This window comes from Leptonychotes weddellii, chromosome 5 (assembly GCF_054177405.1).
Source record: "Leptonychotes weddellii isolate Sample4059 chromosome 5, ASM5417740v2, whole genome shotgun sequence".
NCBI classification, from domain to species: Eukaryota; Metazoa; Chordata; class Mammalia; order Carnivora; family Phocidae; genus Leptonychotes; species Leptonychotes weddellii.
Window position 1 is genome coordinate 97,114,061 of NC_138373.1, and position 22,131 is coordinate 97,136,191.

General features: G+C 37.0%; 1 protein-coding gene across 1 annotated transcript in view; it reads right to left on the bottom strand.

The window, feature by feature from the left end:
• Positions 1 to 22,131, bottom strand: part of ADAMTS20 (ADAM metallopeptidase with thrombospondin type 1 motif 20) — a 160,158-nt gene that overhangs the window by 120,506 nt on the left and 17,521 nt on the right. The window contains exon 4 of the mRNA XM_081818953.1: positions 6,980 to 7,239. Within this exon, the coding sequence (XP_081675079.1) occupies positions 6,980 to 7,239 (260 nt within the window). The remainder of the gene's footprint in view (positions 1 to 6,979; positions 7,240 to 22,131) is intronic.

Below are 22,131 nucleotides of genomic sequence, written 5' to 3' on the forward strand. Positions count from 1 at the left end.
GGACTCTGAAAAACAAACTGAGGGTTCTAGAGGGGAGGGGGGTGGGAGGATGGGTTGGCCTGGTGGTGGGTATTGAGGAGGGCACGTTCTGCATGGAGCACTGGGTGTTGTGCACGAACAATGAATCATGGAACACTTCATCTAGAACTAATGATGTAATGTATGGGGATTAACATAAGAATAAAAAATAAATAATAAAGAGTTCTCCTGGAAAAAAAAAAAAAAAGATTTTGTTTATTTATTTGAGAGAGAGAGCATGAGCAGGGGAAGGGGGAGGGGCAGGGGCAGCAGACTCCACGCTGAGCAGGGAGCCTAATGCAGGGCTCGATCCCAGGACCCTGGGGTCATGACCTGAGCTGAAGGCAAACAATTGACTGAGCCACCTAGGTGCCCCTTGAAATCACTTTGAATAAGAGATCACTACACTATTTGTACAGCACTCTAGTGAATTAAATCACACAACATTTCTCTATCACTGTACGTAGACATTTTGTTAAATTGTTGAAAGAAAAAGTTTAAGACACTACAAAGGTTTACTTTGTGCAAGATGGTTAACGGTAGATAATCCTATCTCTAAATGATGTATATAATCCATTTGCTCAGTGTTGAAGCATTCAGCTATTTCCCCTATCTGGAGCCAACAAACAAAAACTTTTTTGTGACTTTGAACTCTTAAGTGGTTCACAATTATACTTCAAGTCTAAATCGCATTTTCTTGTCTTTTTCCTAAATCACTATCACCAAGAACATTACCAATATCCTGTGTGTGTTTGAATAAATGCAGTTAATACCTTCTTAAAAATGAGGACAGAATGTGCAAAATCTCAACAGCTCCTTCCTCAGTTGGAAACATCCGTGGACACTTACTTGGAGACAGCATTCCTCTTACCTCTTCAGAGCAATTTTGGGAAATAGAATTCAGTTGTGGAGATAAAACAAGTTGAACTAAATTTGACCAACTCTATAAGGTGTGCCCAACGGTCCCAGTTTGCCTAGGACTACAGGGTTTCCAGGGACATGAGTCTTAACATCACAACTAGGAAAGTCCCAGGCAAAAAAAGGAGAGCCTGTCATTCTTGCTCAGAGTTTCCTTTCGCGTGGTTTATATCTGCAGGTTTTTATCTGCAAATATAATTGTGATCATGGCTTTTCACTAATATATATATATGCAGAAAGTCTGCTGACTTTCCTGTATCCTTGTCTGAACATTCTTTAACTTTTTATTTAAAATTCCAGTTAGTTAACATACAGTGTACTATGCTCACCACAAGTGCTCTCCTTAATCCCCATCACCGGTTTCCCTCATTCCCCCAACCCACCTCCCCTCTAGTAATCATCAGTTTGTTCTCTATAGTTAAGAGTGTTTCTTGGTTTGCCTCTTTATCCCTATCCTCATTTTTGTTTCTTAAATTACACACATTCTTTTAATGAAAAAGGTAATTTATAAATCACCTGAAATTTGACCTCTGAAGAGGAAAGAAAATATATACAAAACCCAAACCACCTCAAAAGAGAGACTCTAAATTTTTCCTCCTATCCATCTACATTTGGAATGCTTCCCTCTTTCCTAACCCCACTGTGGTCCATCTCCTTGTGAATGAGAGCTCAACACAACCAGCTGACTAGATCTATAAACTAATCTTCAATTGAAATTGGCTGTCCTAGTGGGACTAAGAACCTAGAAAGTGATACGTGCATACATTGGGCTACTGTTTCAAGCAGTCTGAGAAGCTGACTTACTTTCTATGAAGTCAAAAGATCTGTTTTGCCCTTGATGAACTGTGGCCTTAAAACTCCCACGGACAACTTCAGTAATCTCCAGGTTATGTCACAGTATCTTCCAAACAGTGATTATATTGATTTTTATGTGAAATACAGGTAACAAAAACTCTTCTGAGGATGCCATTATCACCAAAACTGCATGTAGCTATTTCAAAATTTTTTCAATAAACATTCCTCTTGTTCTCCTTTCCTCCTTCTAGTCCATATTTCCATAGCACAGGTATCAAAGTTGCCCATCATTAAGCAGTCTTCACAATCTGATGCATTTACAAAATCTAATATTTTCCTTCAGTATCCTTACCCTCTTCCCCACAGTTTTCTTAATGAAAATCTCCTTTAACCATTTAAAATTACAAAGTTTATCCTATACTGGTCCAAATAATTGATTCAATATCCTATATTATCAACAAACATCCTCTGTGTCCGTGCTCTTATTAGAATCCCCTCATAATGATCATGCCACACCCACATGTAGATAATTATACATCTAGATAATTACACATCTAAATTACTTCAGATTCAGAGGTAAAAGCATGTTATCAGGACAAATTTCTATGTATAGCTCTGTTTTGATTTTAAATTTCAAGGCCACAAGTGTCCATTTTGTACAATTTCAGAAATCATTTTGAATCATCTGTTTTTGGGGTCTATTACGATGTCATGCTTTCTGAAAAAAAAGTATTACTTTAATCACTATTCATTCTATCTTTCATTAACTACGGATGCCCACTTTGTACCAGATACTGTGCTTAGGCAACAGGGGCCATGTATTCTTAAGCACATATAATCATAAGAATTTAAGGTGAAATGTTATATATAAGGAAAATAACAGGGTCTTAGTTTCTTCAAGTCAAAACGTACTTAGCTGGGCATTCCTAGCTAAGAAAAATTTACAATGGCCAATAGATGTATCCTGGCCAAGTCTGTTCAATCAAGTGGGCCTGAATTCCCTACATGTGAATAGAGGTACGTCTAGCCATTAGATAAGTTCCAATACCCTAAATCTATATAAATAAGTGACTAATTCATTAACTAAACCAGGAGACTTCTGAGCACAAAAGGGGGGTGGCTTTTAGTAATTACTTCAAAACAGGCCTAAATCCAGAAATGTCCCAGACAACAGATTTAAGTAGGTGTATGTATAGAATCTTGTATAGATAGGTCCTTCACTAGGACTGTAATTCTGTTCCACGGATACGCCACCACCCCTGCTCAACAGAGATGTTAATATCAGATCAAGAGCTCTCACAGCTACGGTGATCTTATGTTCCAAATTTGCTAAAGCAGCTCTCAGTAATAATCTATCCTTTTATCCCCATAAATACATTTACAATTTAAAATATCATTTCTCCCAATGAAAATGAAGACAATGGTCCAAAATCTTTGGGATGCAGCAAAAGTGGTTCTAATAAGGAAGTCTATAGCAATACAGGCCTACCGTAAGAAGAAAAATGTCAAATGAACAACCTAAGCTTACACGTAAAGGAGCTAGAAAAAGAAACAAAACCCAAAACCAGCAGAAGGAAGGAAATAAAGATTAGAGCACAAATATAGAAATTTAAAAAAAAATAGATTAATAAAACCAGGAGCTAGTTCTTTGAAAGAACAAAATGGATAAGCCTCTAGTCAGACTCATCACAAAAGAGGATCCAAATAAAGTCACAAATGTCACAAATGAAACACCAACACCACAGAAATACAGTTTTAAGAGATTATAAAAAGTTATATGCCAACAAATTGGACAACCTTAAAGAAATGAATTCCTAAAAAACATATAACCTATCAAAACTGAAGCAGGAAGAAATAGAAACTTTGAATAGACTGATTACCAGGAATGAAACTGAATCAGTAATCAAAAAACTCCCAACAAACAGAAGTCCAGGACCAGATGGCTTCACGGGTGAATTACAAATATTTAAAGAGTTAATATCTATTCTCCTCAAACTATCCCAAAAAATAGAAGCAGAAGGAAAATTTCCAAATTCATTCTATGAGGCCAGTATCATCCTGATATCAAAACCAGATAGAGATACCACACAAAATAGAACCACAGGCCAGTATCTCTGATGAACATAGATGCAAAAATCCTCAACAAAATACTACCAAGCTGAATCCAACAATACATTAAAAAAAAAAAAAATCATTCACCATGATTAAGCAGGATTTTTTCCTGGGATGCAAGGATGGTTCAATATTCGCAAATCAATCAATGTGATACATCACATCAGTAAGGATAAAAACCATATGATCATTTGAATAGATGCAGAAAAAAGCATTTGACAAAGGAAAACATCCATTCATGATAAAAACACTTAACAAAGTAGGTTTAGAGAAAACATTACCTCAACATAATGAAAAACCCACAGCTGGGGTACCTGGGTGGCTCAGTTGGTCAAGCATCTGACTTCAGCCCAGGTCATGATTTCAGGGTCCTGGGATCGAGCCTCATCTTGGATTCCCCATTCAGTGGGGAGTCTGCTTGTCTCTCTCCCTCTGCCCCTCCCCGTTTGTGTGCTCGCTCAAATAAATAAATAGAATCTTAAAAAAAAGAAAGAGGAAAGGAAAACCCACAGCCAAAGTCATACTCAATGGGGAAAAACAGAGCTTTTCCTATAAAATCAGGAACATGACAAGGGTGTCTACTCTTATTACTTTTATTCAACATAGTACTGGAAATTCTAGCCATAGCAATTAGACAACAAAATAATAGGCACCCAAATTGTTAAGAAGTAAAACGTTCACTATTTGCAGATGGGGTGATACTATATATAGAAAACCCTAAAGACTCCAAAATACTACTAGAACTGATAAATGAATTCAGTAAAGTCACAGGATACAAAAATCAATGTACAGAAATTTGTTCCATTTTTTTTTTTTAAAGATTTTATTTATTTATTTGACAGAGAGAGACATAGCGAGAGCAGGAACACAAGCAGGGGGAGTGGGAGAGGGAGAAGCAGGCTTCCCACAGAGCAGGGAGCCCGATGTGGGGCTCGATCCCAGGACCCTGGGATCATGACCTGAGCCGAAGGCAGACGCTTAACGACTGAGCCACCCAGGCGCCCGAAATTTGTTCCATTTTTATACACCAACAATGAAGCAGCAGAAAAAGCAAGAAAATAATCCCATTTACAGGTGTTCTAAAAAACCAAATATCTAGGAAGCTTAACCAAAGAGGTGAGAGGTCTATACTCTAAAAACTATAAAACACTGATGAAAAAAGCTCAAGAAGATCCAAAGAAATGGCAAGGCATTCCATGCTCATGGACTGGAAGAACAAATATTGTTAAAATTCCTATACTATCCAAAGTAATCTACACATTTAATGCAATCCCCATCAAAATACCAATGGCATTTTTCACAGAGCTAGAACAAAAAATCCTAAAATTTGTATGGAACCACAAAAGACCCTGAATAACCAAAGCATCTTAAAAAGAAAAGCAAAGCTGAAGACATCACAATTCCAGACTTCAGGTTATATTACAAAGCTGTAGTAATTAAAATAATACAGTACTGGCATAAAAATAGACATGTAGATCAACAGAACAGAAAACCCAGAAATACATCCACAACCATATGGTCAATTAATCTTCAGCAAAGCAGGAAAGAATATCCAATGGGAAAAAAATCTCTTCAACAAATGGTGCTGGTTAAACTGGACAACTACATGCAAAAGAATGAAACCAGATCACTTTCTCACACCATGCACAAAAATAAACTCAAAATGGATTAAAGACCTAAATGTGAGACCTGAAACCATAAAAATCCTAGAAGAGAACACAGGCAGCATTTTTCTGGCATCAGCCATAGTAACAGTTTTTTTAGAGAGGTCTCCTAAAGCAAGGGAAATAAAACTATTGGGACGACATCAAAATACAAAGCTTCTAAAAAAAATTACAAAGCTTCTGCATAGCAAAGGAAACAATCAACAAAACTAAAAAGCAACCTATGGAATGGGAGAAGATATTTGCAAATGGCATATCCAATAAAGAGTAGTATCCAAAATATATAAAGATCTGATACAACTCAATACCTTAAAAACAAATAATCCAATTAAAAAATGGGCAGAGGACATGAACAGACATTTCTCCAAAGACATCCAGATAGCCAACACATGAAAAAATGCTCAACATTACTCATCATCAGGGAAATGCAAATCAAAACTACAATGAGATACCACCTCACACCAGTCAGAATGGCTAAAATCAAAAGTACAAAAAATAACAAGTGTTGGTGAGGATGTGGAGAAAAAGGAACCCTCTTCCACCATTCCTGGGAAGACAAACTGGTGTAGCCACTATAGAGAACAGTGTGGAAGTTCCTCGAAAAGTTAATAGAAATACCCTACAATCCAGTAATCACACTAGTGGGTATTTACCCAAAAATACAAAAACACTAATTCAAAGAGATACACACACCCCTATGTTTAAGGCAGCATTATTTACAACAGCCAAATTATGGAAATAGCCCAAGTGTCCACTGATACATGAATGGATAAAGAAGAGGTGGTGTGAATACACACACACACACACACACAATGGAATATTACTCAGCCATAAGAAATTAAACCTTGCCATTTGCAACAACATGGATGGAGCTAGAGAGTATAATGCTAAGCAAATTAAGTCAGAGAAAGACAAATATTACATGATCTCACTCATATGTGGAATTTAACAAACGAGCAAAGGAAAAAAAAAAAAAAGAAACCAAGAAATAGACTCTTAACAATAGAGAACTGATAGTTACCAGAGAGGGAGGTGGATGAAATAGGTGATGGGGATTAAAGAGTACATTTATCACAATGAGCACTAAGTAATGTATAGAATGGTTGAATCACTATACTTATTCACCTGAAGCTGATATAACACTATGTTAACTATGCTGGAATTAAAAACTTAAAAAACAAAATATCATTTGATCTAATTTCTGATTTGGCAAGTGTAGCAACAGCAAAATAGTATCCCCTTCCTTCTGTTCAGAAATAAGAGGGTTTAAAAATCAGATTCAAGGGGCAAAAGATCAGTGCTACCCTTCACTAAGGGGTAGAAAGTATTCACATGATAAAGAATAATTCAAGTATTTTTAATAAGTGTTTTCAGAGATTTTCAAGTGTTAAAAAGTTGCTCAAGTAACTCTGAAGTTAACTGTGAAGAAAACATTAAACATCTTAGAAAGCTTAAAGGATGAGTTTACTTACAATTGACATTAGAGTTAGTACATAGTGCTGCAGATTCTGTCCATGATGATGAACCATTTTAGCGTCAGCTGTAACCATGACTTCCACATATCTTGGATAGGATAAGAAACGTTTTTTCCTGGAATGTAATTGACTTCTTTCATCTTCCAAGGATTTATTTTTTGAAGGATACCCTAAAACCATTTCCTTCTTTACATTAAGATCTTCGTTCATGTTGCTGTGGTTGTGAAGGGGTAAAGTGGTTTGCTTTATTTGACTTTCTGGGGGGAAAAAAAGAATATAATGCAGAGCCATTAAGTCAGATGGGACTAAAAGTATTGCACAAAATAGATAGCCAAAAATTTAATACATACACATCTGCTTCCAATGTGAAATACAAGGATAAAAAGAAGTTAAACAGTGTTATTATATAGCAGTATCACGAGGATTACTATTACTAGTAATAAAATATTCATTTTCATAGATTGCCCTAAGAAAAATCAAAATCCAAGTCTTTTTTTTTTTTAAACAGCATGACTGTTCAAGAGGCTGCATATGGGTTGCTCTCCAAGTCCTGCATTTCACACTGATTCATATATTCATGGTATTTTTTATTAAATTCTTAAATAGTAACATACCAAACTAATAGGTATTAAAATATGACATCTCTCACTACTACCATGTAGTATTGTTTTGGTAATGCTACCTAAAGCGGTAAGACAATAAAATGAAATATACAGTATGAATATTAGGAAGAAAGTTTTCATTGTTTTTCTTTTGCATATAAATGGCTTTTATAACTAAAGTCCCAAGAGACTCAATTTATGACTTTTCAGACTAACAACCTCAACACAGGAAAAACTGAATAATGAAATGTTATCCAGCTATTAAAAAATGAATTAGGTCTGTGGGTCTGATACGGATGTCCATGTGTTTTTTTTTAAGTAAAAATTTAAGTGTCAGTAATATGTATAGTATGATCTTATTTTTGTAGCACTTCCAAAGAATACACAAGTTTTTAGCCATAAAAATTTATATAATGAGCCAAAAAGGTATATAAGTATACACCTCAAACTTTTAACATTGAGGTATTGGAGGGGGACTAGAAGGTGGGTAGAACTATTTAATTCTTTAACATCTCTGTGTCCATTATGCCATTACAATAAATTTGTTTTATTATTGTAATTTTTTAGTTACCCATGTTTTTAAAAACAGCATCTATAACTTTTATAGGCTAAACACTTAATCTCATTATGTTTTGATATTCATAATTAAGCAGTGTAACAAATGATAAAATGACCTTTCCAAATACCCAACTGGGCATTATTCAAAGCTCATTTGTCAATTACATCATCTTTATGAAATACTTGTCTTTATTTATGTTCCAAGTCAAATGCTAAAATGATGTGCCATCTTTTATTAATAGCAAGTGTGTTATGACCCAAAAATAATTTAGAGCAAACCATACCCATCAAATCAAGAACACCATACAATGGATAATCTGCCCACTAGAACATAAAATATTTAATTACATCTGTAAATATAACACTTTTTATAGTGTATCATAGAATGCAAGGAGATTGTTGAAAATAATCCCTAATATAAACTACTAAAAAAATTTCTGTTAAACAATGTAATCAGAAACCCATAATTCTACATAAACGCCCTACTGGCACTTCATATTCAAATTATACAATATTTAATTTTTTTTTTTTTTTTAAAGATTTTATCCATTCATTTGAGACACAGAGATACAGAGAGAGAGAGAACATGAGCAGGGAGAGAGGCAGAGGGAGAGGGAGAAGCAGGCTCCTCGCTGAGCCAGGAGCCCGATGTGGGGCTCGATCCCAGGACCCTGGGATCATGACCTGAGCCGAAGGCAGACGCTTAACGACTGAGCCACCCAGGCGCCCTAATTTTCTTTTCTTATTCCCAGATTTGCTCTATTATTATGAGTAGTAACTTCCTAATATGCATAACTCGCGCTAAACCATGCACTACCATTGAGTTCTTCCTGTCCTTTTACCCTTTGTATCTGGTCACCTTGTTTTGTCATTTTGCTTTTAAATTTTTTCCTTGTTTTGTTCCTATTGTCAACAGTGTCCAGGTCTCTAAACTCTTTTAGGTCCTTCTCACCTTAGAATATTAGAAGAATTAATGCAAAATTAAACAAAGTCTCCAAAATGGCTTCACCAACTTCAATCCCTGTCCCGCCCCCCTTCATTCACATCCAAAAAATTCATTTTCAGGAGCATCCCTTTTATCTCAAGAAATTACCACTGATCCACACTGACCACAAGTCCAAGTCCTTCCCCACAGCCCACCACTAAACAAGTCATACCAGCACTACCAGCAAGCTATAAACTCTTTAAACACTAAGAACACTGTTGGGCAATGGGTTGTGCCTTTTGTAAGTGCTCAACAAATGTTCATGGAGAGAAAAAAAATTAGGAAAAAGGATGGATAGAAAACTGGGAGAGAAAGGGAAGAAAGGAACACACTGAGGGACAAAAGGTTTGTAAGACCAGAAATTCAGGGTATGAATACTTCTAATTGTGATGTACAATAGCAGCAATTCAAAGATGGAGAGATTGCTTTTGATTTTCCTGAAAGCAAGTAAAATACGCTGGTCTCTACATAGGTTAGAACTGATACTTGATGCTCTGTATTTGACCACATGAACAAATTTTATACTTCTCCAATAGCATGCAACTATTTTGAAAATGAGCATAAAATCAAATGAAGCTTATTCTGGATCGTCAGCATTTAAACCACTTGTTAAACGGCGAACAGGGCTCCCGGTTCAAAGAACTGTGTGTGCCCTAAAATAGTGATCGTATCAGATATTATGAAATCTAACTTATTTCCTCAAGATTTAAACTTTTCTGGATTATATGTCCTATTATGCCATGCTATGGAGTTGTATTATTAATACTACTATGAACAATAATAAACCTAATAAGCACCTAAGGAGTAATTTACCATGTACCAGATACTGGTATACTTCATATAAGTTATCTCCTTTATTATTAATTCCATAAGGTAGGTACTATTAGTATCCACATTTTATATGTGAAGAAAGTGGGGAACAGGAAAGTTAAAGTCAACTATCCAGATAACAGGTAATAAAATAACTCTGGAACATTTTTTAAAATATTAGTATTCAATACAAAGACTTATGAAAATCTATAGTCTCCATGATTTGTCAATTTTAGAAATCACCACCACCCTTATAGAATTATAGCACATAGCGGGCGCCTGGGTGGCTCAGTTGGTTAAGCGACTGCCTTCGGCTCAGGTCATGATCCTGGAGTCCCGGGATCGAGTCCCACATTGGGCTCCCTGCTCAGCAGGGGGTCTGCTTCTCCCTCTGACCCTCTTCCTTCTCGTGCTCTCTGTCTCTCATTCTCTCTCAAATAAATAAATAAAATCTTAAAAAAAAAAAAAAAGAATTATAGCACATACCTTATAAAGTATTTTATAAAGCTTTATTTCAAAGAGGTTCCCCAGTTAATTAGAACCCCACCTACTAGCAATAAATGTACAGAATATGGACTTGCCCGTGACCAGCCAAAACTTGAAACATAAAAGAATCATTACATCACTAGTCCTCATTGCAACCCTGAATCAGTTTCTATTATAGTGCACATTTTAAAACAGACATGTGACACAGGTTACACGCAATTGCAGTAGCCACCAAATAAATGGCATAACAAAGAAATGAATTCAGATTTCCTCAATATTACATGAGAATTCCAGATCACATGACTCTTCTAAAGGTCATATGTGGTAATACGTGTAGAATGTTAAGAATTTAGTAACCAGGGTCATAACAGAAAATGCTGTCTCCTACAGAACTAAAAGAAGAACTAGCTAGTCATATTCATAAATATATGGGGTCTAGTCCTTCTTGAATTACAGAATCAGAGCTGAGCCAAGATTTGAATATAAAGTCATTCAGCTCTACCGTGCATAGACTTGGGACAGATCCAGTACTGTCCTTTCACTCTAGAGGCCCTGAAAGAAAGAACACTGGAAACCCCCAAATTATGCCCGTTAATCCTACACCCAGCAAGAAATTCTAGTTCCATCTGCTATGTGGGCTGACATGACAAAGAGCACCCAAGGCAAGCATTAAATACCCTTTCTTCACCTACATTCTCAAGAAGCCACCCCATCAGTTCACTCCAAAGATGCAGAAGACAGGTTTCCCTAACAAGCTGAATCAAGAATTCTTACACAGATCAGGAGTTGAAAACAGGTACACATTCATTCATAAATTCAAAACCTTTAGGATTATCTTTCTTGGAAAGGGACATGCACTGGCGGTCTCTTTCGAGCTTTTGGCATCCCAACCTTTACACTCGAAGGGTATAGAAAAACTGTGTAATCTTTTGTATTTTATGAAGTGCTTTTTCCACAACTTCAAATCCTGTCCCTTATCAGAAATTCTAAGCAAAGTGAGACTAAGATAAATTAGACAACTGACACGAGTGTAAGAATTTAAAGGGACAACTATGCACATGCCAATTATGATACTCCAAACTCCTAATCTACGGCTTCTTGAAGGGGTTTGAAAATCTCAGGAGTTAAATTTATCTGAAAATAGTATCTGAAAATGCAAATAAATGTAACATTTCATTCTTTAAAGAAAAATCACTTATTCAGAATTCATGTTGAACACTGATCTCTAGTGTGTTTTTTTTTTGCAAGTGTGGCTGAAGTTAGAATATAGCATAACACTAATAAAACTGACAATAGTACAGAATTCTACCTTATTAATCTTATCTTTCTACCTTCAGATGAGCCTTCAGGGCAATCCAATTCTAACCCATATCCACTTACCATGATTTTTTTTTTTTTTAAGGAAGACAGAGGGTGCACAGGTTGGGGCAGGAAGGGGTAGAGGAAGAAGGGGAGAGAGAATCCCAAGCAGGCTCCACACTCAACATGGAGCTCAATGCGGGGCTCAACCTCACGACCATGAGATCATGACCTGAGCTGAAATCCAAGAGTCAGACCCTTAACGGACTGAGCTGCCCAGCCAATCTACCACTTCTCATGATTTAACACATAACCTTTTAACTGTTGTCCAAACTTTAGAGGAGTTGCTCCAGAACTACAAGATTTCCCACATTTTTTTTTTTTTTTTTTTTTTTTTTTTTGCGAGAGAGAGAATGAGAGACAGAGAGCATGAGAGGGAGGAGGGTCAGAGGGAGAAGCAGACTCTCTGCTGAGCAGGGAGCCCGATGTGGGACTCGATCCCGGGACTCCAGGATCATGACCTGAGCCGAAGGCAGTCGCCCAACCAACTGAGCCACCCAGGCGCCCCAGATTTCCCACATTATTGGACAGTCTGTCTCGTGCTGTGTAATCATTCCAAAAATGCACTGAGGTCATTTTAAGTACTAACTATTCTAATACCTCCCAAAATGCAGTTAGATTAAAGTGGGCATTTGTAATTTATTAAAACCTCTATTTGCTCTATCACCATTCAAGTGTTGGTGTAATACTATTTTTCCACACTAGTACTAACTTGTTAAAAATATCAGTATGAGTATTTCCTATTAGTTTGTCTTGAATGTTTTTTTGGATAATAAAGGTATAACTCCCAAAAATCAAAAAGGTAATCTAACCTTCTACCTTAACTCATTCTTGTCAAATGCTAGTCTGGCCATTATAATTTATTCCTCCTAGATCTGTCATTCCTGAAATAACTTTTGACTGAAAGTAGAATTCTCATGTGAAATATTCTTCTAATCTTTGATATTTGCTTAAGGTTTTTTAAGAAGAAAACACTAATGGTATTTTTCAAAGTAATTTTAACAGTAAAAAACTTAGGTCTAATGAAAGCCAGTCACTGACTATAAAATGTTAAAAATTAAAACTCTGAAATCATAATAGTACTTAATATCTGTATTATGGAATTAACTTATTCATAGTGCTTTTGTCAGCTTTTATTAAGTCCACTAATTTTGGTTTGAGATACATGAGAAAAAAAACTTAAGTCATTGATAAACTGAATTCTTATTTTCAAATAGGTATTTTATGGTACATCTCAGAATTTAATCAATCACTGCATTTTAAAAAGACTGTTTTTGTCAATCTTGACATCAGGATGTTAATCTAACATCTAGGTACATTTATGTATATGCAAAGAAAGTTGTAGACTGCAGACTAACAGGTCACAATGAGGGAGTTTTAGCCCTTCAGTTTTCTGGCTCTCTTCCAAGAAAGAAAAGCCCAAGAAAGCAGCCTTCTTGGGGGTAGGTCCAAAGGTCTGGATATTCTCCACATGAAACAGTGTATCTGTCGCCTGACCTGGCAATGGGCCCAACTCTTACTCCAGCAGTAATGATCTTCACAAACAGTAGAACACAGGCAGGTACCAGCCAAGAGCATGGACCATGCTTGTGCAGTTTCCCCTGGATTTGTACTCATTGTGAGAGCAGCCCAATCTCCCGTCTCCAGGTCTTTAAATACGGCAGCAATACTAAATCAGATTCTAATTGCAAATAATTAAAGTCTTTACTTCCTTTTCATGAGGAATTATCACATGGGTAAGCAGTAGAGAGCCAAAGATTAAAATGTACTTCACTAAGCATTTGCAATTAAACTGTGTTTGGTAGACCAAAGGAAAACTGTAAAACGAGCTATATGGTTGATTAGTAATCTAAAACTATAGATAGAAAAATTTACAGTTCTTGCTCTCCACAAGTCTATTGAGTTATTTTCACTTGTTTAGTCAGTAGATCTATAATATTAAGTGAGCAAAACAAAAATGATGACATTCTTATATGGCTCACATACCCATCATTTTAATCATTCCCTTCAATAGGCCATCTTGCTTTCAACACAAGGGAAAAACTGCAAACCAAATTGATGCATGAACACACATACAAAAATTCTAAAGAAATTACCAAACCCAGTCTGGTAAAAACAAAGTGGACTTGCCATTTGAAAATCAATTATCTGAGGGCACCAGGGTGGCTGAGTCGGTTAAGTGTCTGACTCTTGGTTTCAGCTCAGGTCATGATCTCAGGGTCATGGGATTGAGCCTGTGTGGGGCTCCACGCTCAGCATGGAGTCTGAGTTTCTCTCCCTCTCCATCTGCCTCTGCCCCTCCCCCTGCTCACGCACAATCTAAAAAATAAAAACCTTTAAAAAAAAATCAATTATCTGAACAAAGGAGAAAAATACATGATCATCATGGTATATGTAGAGGAAAATAGTTTTGATAAAATTCAACATCCATTCATAATAAAAATTCTTAAGCTAGAAATGTAGGGGAACTTCCACAGACATTGCACAGATCAGAAAATGTTGAAAGCTTTCCTTCTAAAGTTGGCGATGAGGCAAGGATTTTCATTGTTGCCATGTCTAGTCAACTTCATTCTAGAAATCCTAGCCAGTGCAATAAAAGAAATAAAAGGTAGAAAGATTGGAAAGAAATAGCTGTCTACATGATTGTTCATGTACAAATCCAAAAGCATCAACAGATAAGCTATCAGAATATATGATCAAGGTTGAATATTAAAAACAAAAATTGCCTGCATTTTTATGTAGAAAAAAAATGAAATTTTAAAAATCATACCACTTAAAAAATCTCACCCAATACTCAGTAACAAAAAGATACACAACACCTCTATAAAGATGTATAAACTATTATGTGGGAAATAGAGGATATACCATATTGATGGGTTACAAGACACACTATAAAGATATCACTTCACCAAACTGATCTCTTGATCAATAAAATCTAAATTTTTTTTCCTTTTGCAGAAACCAACAACCTGATTCTAAAATTTATATGTAAATGCAAAGGGTAAATAACCAAGACAATCTTGACCAAGTCAAGGGCTTCTTCCACCACGTTTCAGAACTTAGAGTTTGTTTGTTTTAAATATAGTATGGTAGTAGCACATTGAATAGACCAACAGAAGTCCAAAATAAATCTACATATAGGGACACATTTCTGAATAAAAGTGATACATTTTTAAAGTTCCTATGAAGTATCTGTTAACTTTAACAAAATGAATTTTTATTTACTATTGCTTTTCATAGTTTTTTTTTTTAAGTGCACTATTTTGGGATTTTGACAAAAATAATTTAAAATTGACAGATTGAGCTCTTATTTTCAGATAGGTTATTTATTGCTATAGCCCAAAGTTTAAACATAGGACTTTTTTAAAGAAGGTTTTCACAACAGGATTAGTTCCCAACAAAAGCAGTCTAAAAATAATTCATCTAAGTCTCTTCACAATACTTAAGTTTAATTCATGCCAAGAATATTGAACCCATTTCAAATAGCACATTTGAGGTCACCAATCATCCTACTTTGCAAAATTCAATAATAGTTTCCAAATCTTCGTATTCTTTGAATTCCTACCAGTTAGCCAATTAATCTGTCCTACCTTTTTTGAGAAGTCTTCACATGGCTTTGGGGCACACATTCCTGTCTTCTTACTATCTTCCTGGCCTCTTCTCTTAAATTTTCCTAGTTTAATCCTCGCCTCCCCAAGTGCTAAACATTGGCATGCCCCACAGTTCAGTTCTTAGACTTTCTCTTCTGTATTCTAGTCTATTCCCTATACGAATTCATACAGCCTTAGAATATAAGAGGATACTCTAATTCCTGTTATTTCAAGTCCAGACCCCCTTACCAAACTTCCAACTTATCTATTGCCTACTTGACTTGTCTCCCTCTGGACATCTAACTAGCAGCTCAGACCCAAAATATAAAACAAAAACAAAAAAACAAAAAAACTCCTGATATTCATTCTAAACCTGTAGTTCCCACAGCCTTCCCCATTCTCAGTAAAACTCTATCCTTCCATTTGCTCAGGCAAAAATTAAAAAACTACTTAGAATAATCTGACCACTCTTAAGTCTCAACACTCACCTTCATCCCCAGTTGTCAGCTTGACCATCAAAACATATACTGCATGTGGCTACTTCTAACTTTATGGCTACATCTAAATCCAAGACCTCATCTTTGCTCGGCATGATTACCGCAGTATCCTCCTAACCCTCCTTGCTCTTCCCTTGTTCTGCTGGTCTTTTCTCCATTTAACAATTTGTGTGATCCCTTTAAAATGTAAGCTGATCAGTGTCCCTCTTCTGTTCAAAATCCTTCCAATATCAGAGCCAAAATCCTTACTGTGATTTACAATGTCCTATGTGTTGGGGTGGATTCACCATGAACGAAAAGCAGCTTAAACTTCTGGCCTCTCACTTACAAAATCCCTTTCCAAGGCCTTGAAAAGAATCCTAGAGATTTTACATTCATAATTTTTCTTAAAGCACCCCCCCCATCTGTTTAGTCTTCAGGCCCCACAACCTGGATCCACCCATTAACTACTCAATCTAGCCTCCCACTACCACTGTGACTTCATCTCCTACACCTCCCCCCTCCCTCCCCATACTTGTACAGGCTGGTTATGGGACATGTTAAACAGGCCCCAGCACCTTTGTAGCTTCAGTGAAAGAGGTACTCAATAAATATTTTACAAATGAAGGAACAAATGAATAAACAAATCCATGTTGGGGCAAGGTTGAGGCCTCAGCCTCCAGAGTTATTAATGTAGAACAAGAAGAATCTCCCCTTAGCAGCCTTTTTTTCACTTATACACGTGGAACAGGGAAAACCTGAACATGTCTGACCACTGAGCTCCTCCTGCTTTCCTTCTCCCTCTCCCAGCCCACCAGGAGGTGCGAGAAAAAGGGCAGACTATTGACCCTACACCATCGATTTTCTTCCCAGCTGAATGCTATGAACTGAGGCTTCCAGGACTAGTAGAGGATATACTAAGGAGAATTCAGAAATTCCTATTTGCTGTTGCAAAATCAGATTTTGAAAATCATAACCTGAATATTACCCTTGGCCTTCCAATTGAGGAATGTGTGTCCCAAAAAGCCAGTGGATAATCCCAATTTGCTAAAATATATACAGAATTACTGGATACAGCAGTAGAAAAGTGAGTTAACCTAAAACCCGAGAAACAGTTTCACACTAAGAATGTTACTGGTCCTGTATGTTAGTTACTAATAGCTCAGTCCTGTATCCATTCCACCTCTCAGCACAAGTAAAGTTTAGCTATTAATCTACTGATGTCAAGAATATCCTTCATTCTGTACTTCCATGTTTTGGGCATCTCCTTTTGTAGTGCTCAAAGTACCTCAGTTTTCCCAATACTAATCACAATTCTTCACCTGTTGGTGCACATTCTCGTTTTCTCTACCCAGCATCTATTCCTCTAACAGTCCCCAGTTTCAATTTGGATACCTGCACCCCCACCCAGCCTGTGATTCCAGTTGCATCGTCTTGACCCCACAAGCAGGGTCGGTTGGGCTGATTACAGCTCTGCTACCAATAACAGCAAATGGTCCAGGCCAAGTCAGGTCAGGGGAGAAAACAAAACAAAACAAAAAAACAATCAGACCCTATACCAGGACCTTAGTTTGAACTACTGGGGTAAAGAACTCCCAATACTCACTGGATTAGGGTTGGTTAAAGCCCAAATCCCTTAACAAAGCTTACAGATACCTTCACTGGCTTGCCCCTCCTTACATCTCCAGCAACACATCATCTTGCCATCCCCTGGTATCCCACAATTTACTACTTTTAGTTCCCTAAGTGGTTCAAGCACCGTCTCCTCTCCAGGCATTTGCAATGCTGTTGCTTCCATCTAGAATACTTTTTGCCCTCCCTTTCTTCTGACCAATTCCGTGCTCAGCTTTTGGGCCTCAGGTAAGGAGTAATTCTTTCAAGTTAGCCTTCTCTGACTTCCCCATCTGATCTACATCTTCGTATGAGGCCCCAAATCATCTTCTGAATGAACCTTGTCTTACATACCTGACTGAGCAGAAAGGTTATTTTGATACTAACAAGTCCTCATCTGTTTGTGCAGCAGTTATTATATACATAATGCAGTATTAGTTGCTGCGAAGAACGTAAAAAAAAAATGGAATAAAATTCCACCTTTTACCTTCAGGAACAAACAAAATCTTCAAATAGGTGGGACAGCAGAGGTATATAACAAATTTAAGAACAATGCAAGACAGTGTTAATTACATGCAGAACAATATAGCCCCTAAATTGTGAGCTAGTCCATAGCTCGGGATTCCAGAGACCACATTCTTAATCTTACAAAATTGTAAGCACGTACATTAGCCACAAAAAAATAATTAAGATGCTAATTATAAAACAATTTAATAGCAATTTTCAACAAAGCAAGAGTCTAAGAATGTACAATTAGTGAAAGACCTAAAAATGAATGACTAATCATATTTTTAATCATATTTTTATTTGTATAAATGAAGAACATCTTAAGTATTTAAATCAACTCCTATTTAGAGTAAAGCAGGGTTTTTTTGGTTTTTGTTTTTTTTTATAAATTTGAGATGGTATGGAAGGAAAAGATTAAGAAAAATTGCATAAAGACTAACTGATGAAATATGAAACAAGCCAAAGGACATACAAGGTGGTAGATCATTGAAGAATTAGCACTGCTAGGAGGGTAAATGGAAATGTATCCAATCCCAGCAGTGGAGGCTTACATTGCTGTCAAGTGAAAACTCACAGGAACTTTACTAAGTTGCAAAGGGACTAGAAACCTTACCTAGGAATTTCAAAAACAGGAAGTGCACCAACTTAAAGCAAAGATGGAAAAATTCTTAATGGAGGTAGAACAGAATAAATGCAGAGTATACTTCAAAGGGTTCATAGTCTCAGTCCCTCCTCAGCAGATTTGATAATTACATGAACCAGAATAAGGTGACAGGAGTAAAAAAACTAAAAACTAAAAATTAAAACTAGCAGCAAATGAGAAGCTCTTATTTTACAAACCATGGAAGGAAATAAAATTGTAACTGATTTAAAGTACTAGGACACAATTATATTCAAGACATTGGCAGATCTTACTCTCCAATTAAGGGTTATGATTAGGATAGCTTCTCTTATACCTTAAGATTCAGAATCCTCTCCTATTCATTTCCAAGCTAGCACAGAGAAATCACCAAGGAGAAAAAAACCTTGCTTTCAAAACTGACAATGAATTTCTACCCAATTTTTCCAGTTTAATGATATCGTATAAATAATCCTTGTATAAAGAAAAGATTTAGAAAAACTTTATTCTTAAGAGTGGACAGGTAGTTCTTCCTAGAAAGAACTGTTGTTACTGCACCTAAAATGTAAGGGATTCAAGTTACTTTCCATGTTCGGTTTTCAAAAACCGAACCTGGAACCTGACTCTGGTTCCTAGCATATTGATTCCCTTCCCCATTTACCCATTTCACATAATTCACCTGATGTGGGAATTAACCGCGTCATTAGAAATACTAGATAATATAAGATTTCAGGCAAAATAGAATTTCAAAGCTCTGGGACACTGTCACAGATTTAACACAAAATAAGCATCACATATGGCAGATCAGTTCTTCTCTTTGGAATACACTACTACATGTAAATTTCGTTACAAGGCAAAGTAGGCGACTGGCAAAGTAAGTCCACTAGTAAGAACCCTGTGTGCGTGGAACAACAGTCACACCACTACTAGGCTTTCCCCCTCAGACAGCACATCTGTTAAGAACGATCATAGCTCAGAGTTACTTTGAGGATCAGTAAGAGGACCAAGAAGAGCACTTTTCTAATCCACATCAGGCAGCCGTACTGCAGGGGATTCACAATCTCAAAATCTTAATGTGTCAAATTTCACAATTTAGGATTTTTCTTTGGGGACAAAATTTAACTTGAGAACCTTACTAGTAAGACTGAAGAATAACTACTTAAGAAAATATTCTGAAGTGTACAAAAGTTAACAAAGCAAAAGGGAGATCTGAATGCCTGAGGCAGATAATTTGTTATCCAAATACACTTCTCTAGATAATAGGACTTTTTCAAAAAGTAACACTAAGTTTCCATTATAGCAGGTGTTTGGATTCAGATAAATTTGGCCCTCCCCATCACCAAAAAAAAAAAAAAAAAGGTTTCTTTGGTGGGGATGGGTACAGATGGAGAAGGAGGTGGAGGAGAGTGGTGGCTTCAAGATTTAGATGTATTGGATCCAAGTGCCACTGAGACACCCAACAAAACATGAGCAGCAGACAACTGTAGGCCTGAGATTTATTCTTAACAAGGTGGAGTTAACATTTAAAGGGTGTATCCTTTAATTAGGGAAGTAGAAAAAAAAATCATGCAGACTATTAAAAATGGTCTAAAACAGTGGCCACAAAAAGCACTTATTAAAGAAGGCACGTATTGAATGGAGCATTGGGTGTTATACGCAAACAATGAATCATGGAACACTACATCATATGGTGACTAACATAATAAAATTAAATTAAAAAAAAATACTTAACTTAGAAGATGGGAGAGCAGTAACCAGCAGGGACAGAAATGGGAAGAATGCTAAGAAAGAAGCCAAGGTGGAAGCAAATTAGGTCACAGAAGCCAAAGTTACAGGACAATTACATTAAGAGTTGATCAATAGGGGCGCCTGGATGGCTGAGTCAGTTGAGCGTCCGACTCTTGATTTCGGCACAGGTCATGATCTCAGGGTTGTGAGACTGAGTCCCGCATCAGGCTCCATGATCAGTGGGAAGTCTGCTTTGAGAGTCTCTCCCTCCCCCCACTCGGGTACTCTCTCAAATAAATCTTAAAAAAAAAAAAAAAAAAAAAGTCAATCAGTAGTGAGAAATATTCCCTAAAAATGGTGAGATTATTACTTTTGGCAAGTAGGTCATAAGTGATCTTTGAGAGTAGTTTTAGTAAAGGGTGCGCAGAAGAGTGAGTTCTCTGTAGTTATTTATGTATTTAAAAGCATGAGCTGACTCTTAAAAACACCATTAACAAATTAATTAGCTCAAAATATTGACCATGGTCAGAGACCTTGGAAAGTTAAGATTTTGTAAACAGGTGGCTAACCAGCCAAATGCAGCTCTTGTGTTTCTTCCCCACCCCCCACACAAAGATCTTAGATTTTCAAATTATAAAATACAAAAGATCTGGTAATACTGGTCTCACATTCCCTGTGCACCTTTTGCCGGAAACATGCCCCTATGTCCTGATGACACCTCGCTTTACTCTTGTCCTATAACTGCCTGGTCCCTATAGCTGTGAGATACTGAAGTTAGAAACCTGGAAACCTGATCTTCACTGAAACATTAGCCATTTACTACCTACTCTAGGTTAGGACCCAGAAAGGTAAGGTCTCAAAGCCAGAAGAACTCTTTCCTGGACTCCCAGCTTCCTACATCAACTGTGGCCCCTGCTGACACTAAAGACATCCATATTCCCCCAAACTGATACAGATTATTTCCCATTTAAAGATTTAATCAGCATGTAAATGAAATTTACGGAATTCTCACACGTTCACAGGAATATTATCCATACGGATTACACACAGAACAAGCTTTACCATCTCAAAGCTGAGGAAAAAAGCTTTAAGGAAATTATCTTCAATTTACCCTTTTATGTGCACTGTACTTGACATTCGAATCCTTTGTCGCCAATATAGCTGTTTTGATTCAGTCCCTTGGCCTTCGGTCTCTTCTCGTTCAAATCCAAAATCATCTTTAAAAAGTAAAGCTGCCAATTGAGTGATACCTTAAAAGATCATAGGATGTCTCGGCTTTAAAACTGTCTCCTTGATGCTTATGGGACAGCCTACAAAATCCTACAATCCCTCCAGATGTGCATCTGTGGGCCCTCAGAGCCCCATGTCCCCTACTTCCCGTGCTCTTCTCCACACACGTCAGGACTCCGAGCATACCGATACTATTCCCCTCTACTCTACAGACCCGTTCTAACATTTACAGATTAAATAATTTCTGATTTGACCTTCAACCACAGGACCAGACCGTGCAATGCTTACGTCTACCAGCACACTCATCTTCACAGGCACACTAAAATCATTAAAAATCCTCCAACTACAAACCCCAATATCGGTTTTACTTTCTGCCAAACGGAGGCCCTCCCCACTGAACAACTTCCCACCACTGGAGTAAAAAAATCTTTTGCCTAATGCTTTCCCCACACGCCTTTCTGCCTCCTGACCAACCCAGATGCTTCCTCACGTGGCTTGTCATGGGGCATGTCCCCTTCGCTTGCAAATTTTAAGTAAATGCTTTCAAAGGCAGTTATCTCCATGTCTGTCACTTTACCATACTTGATC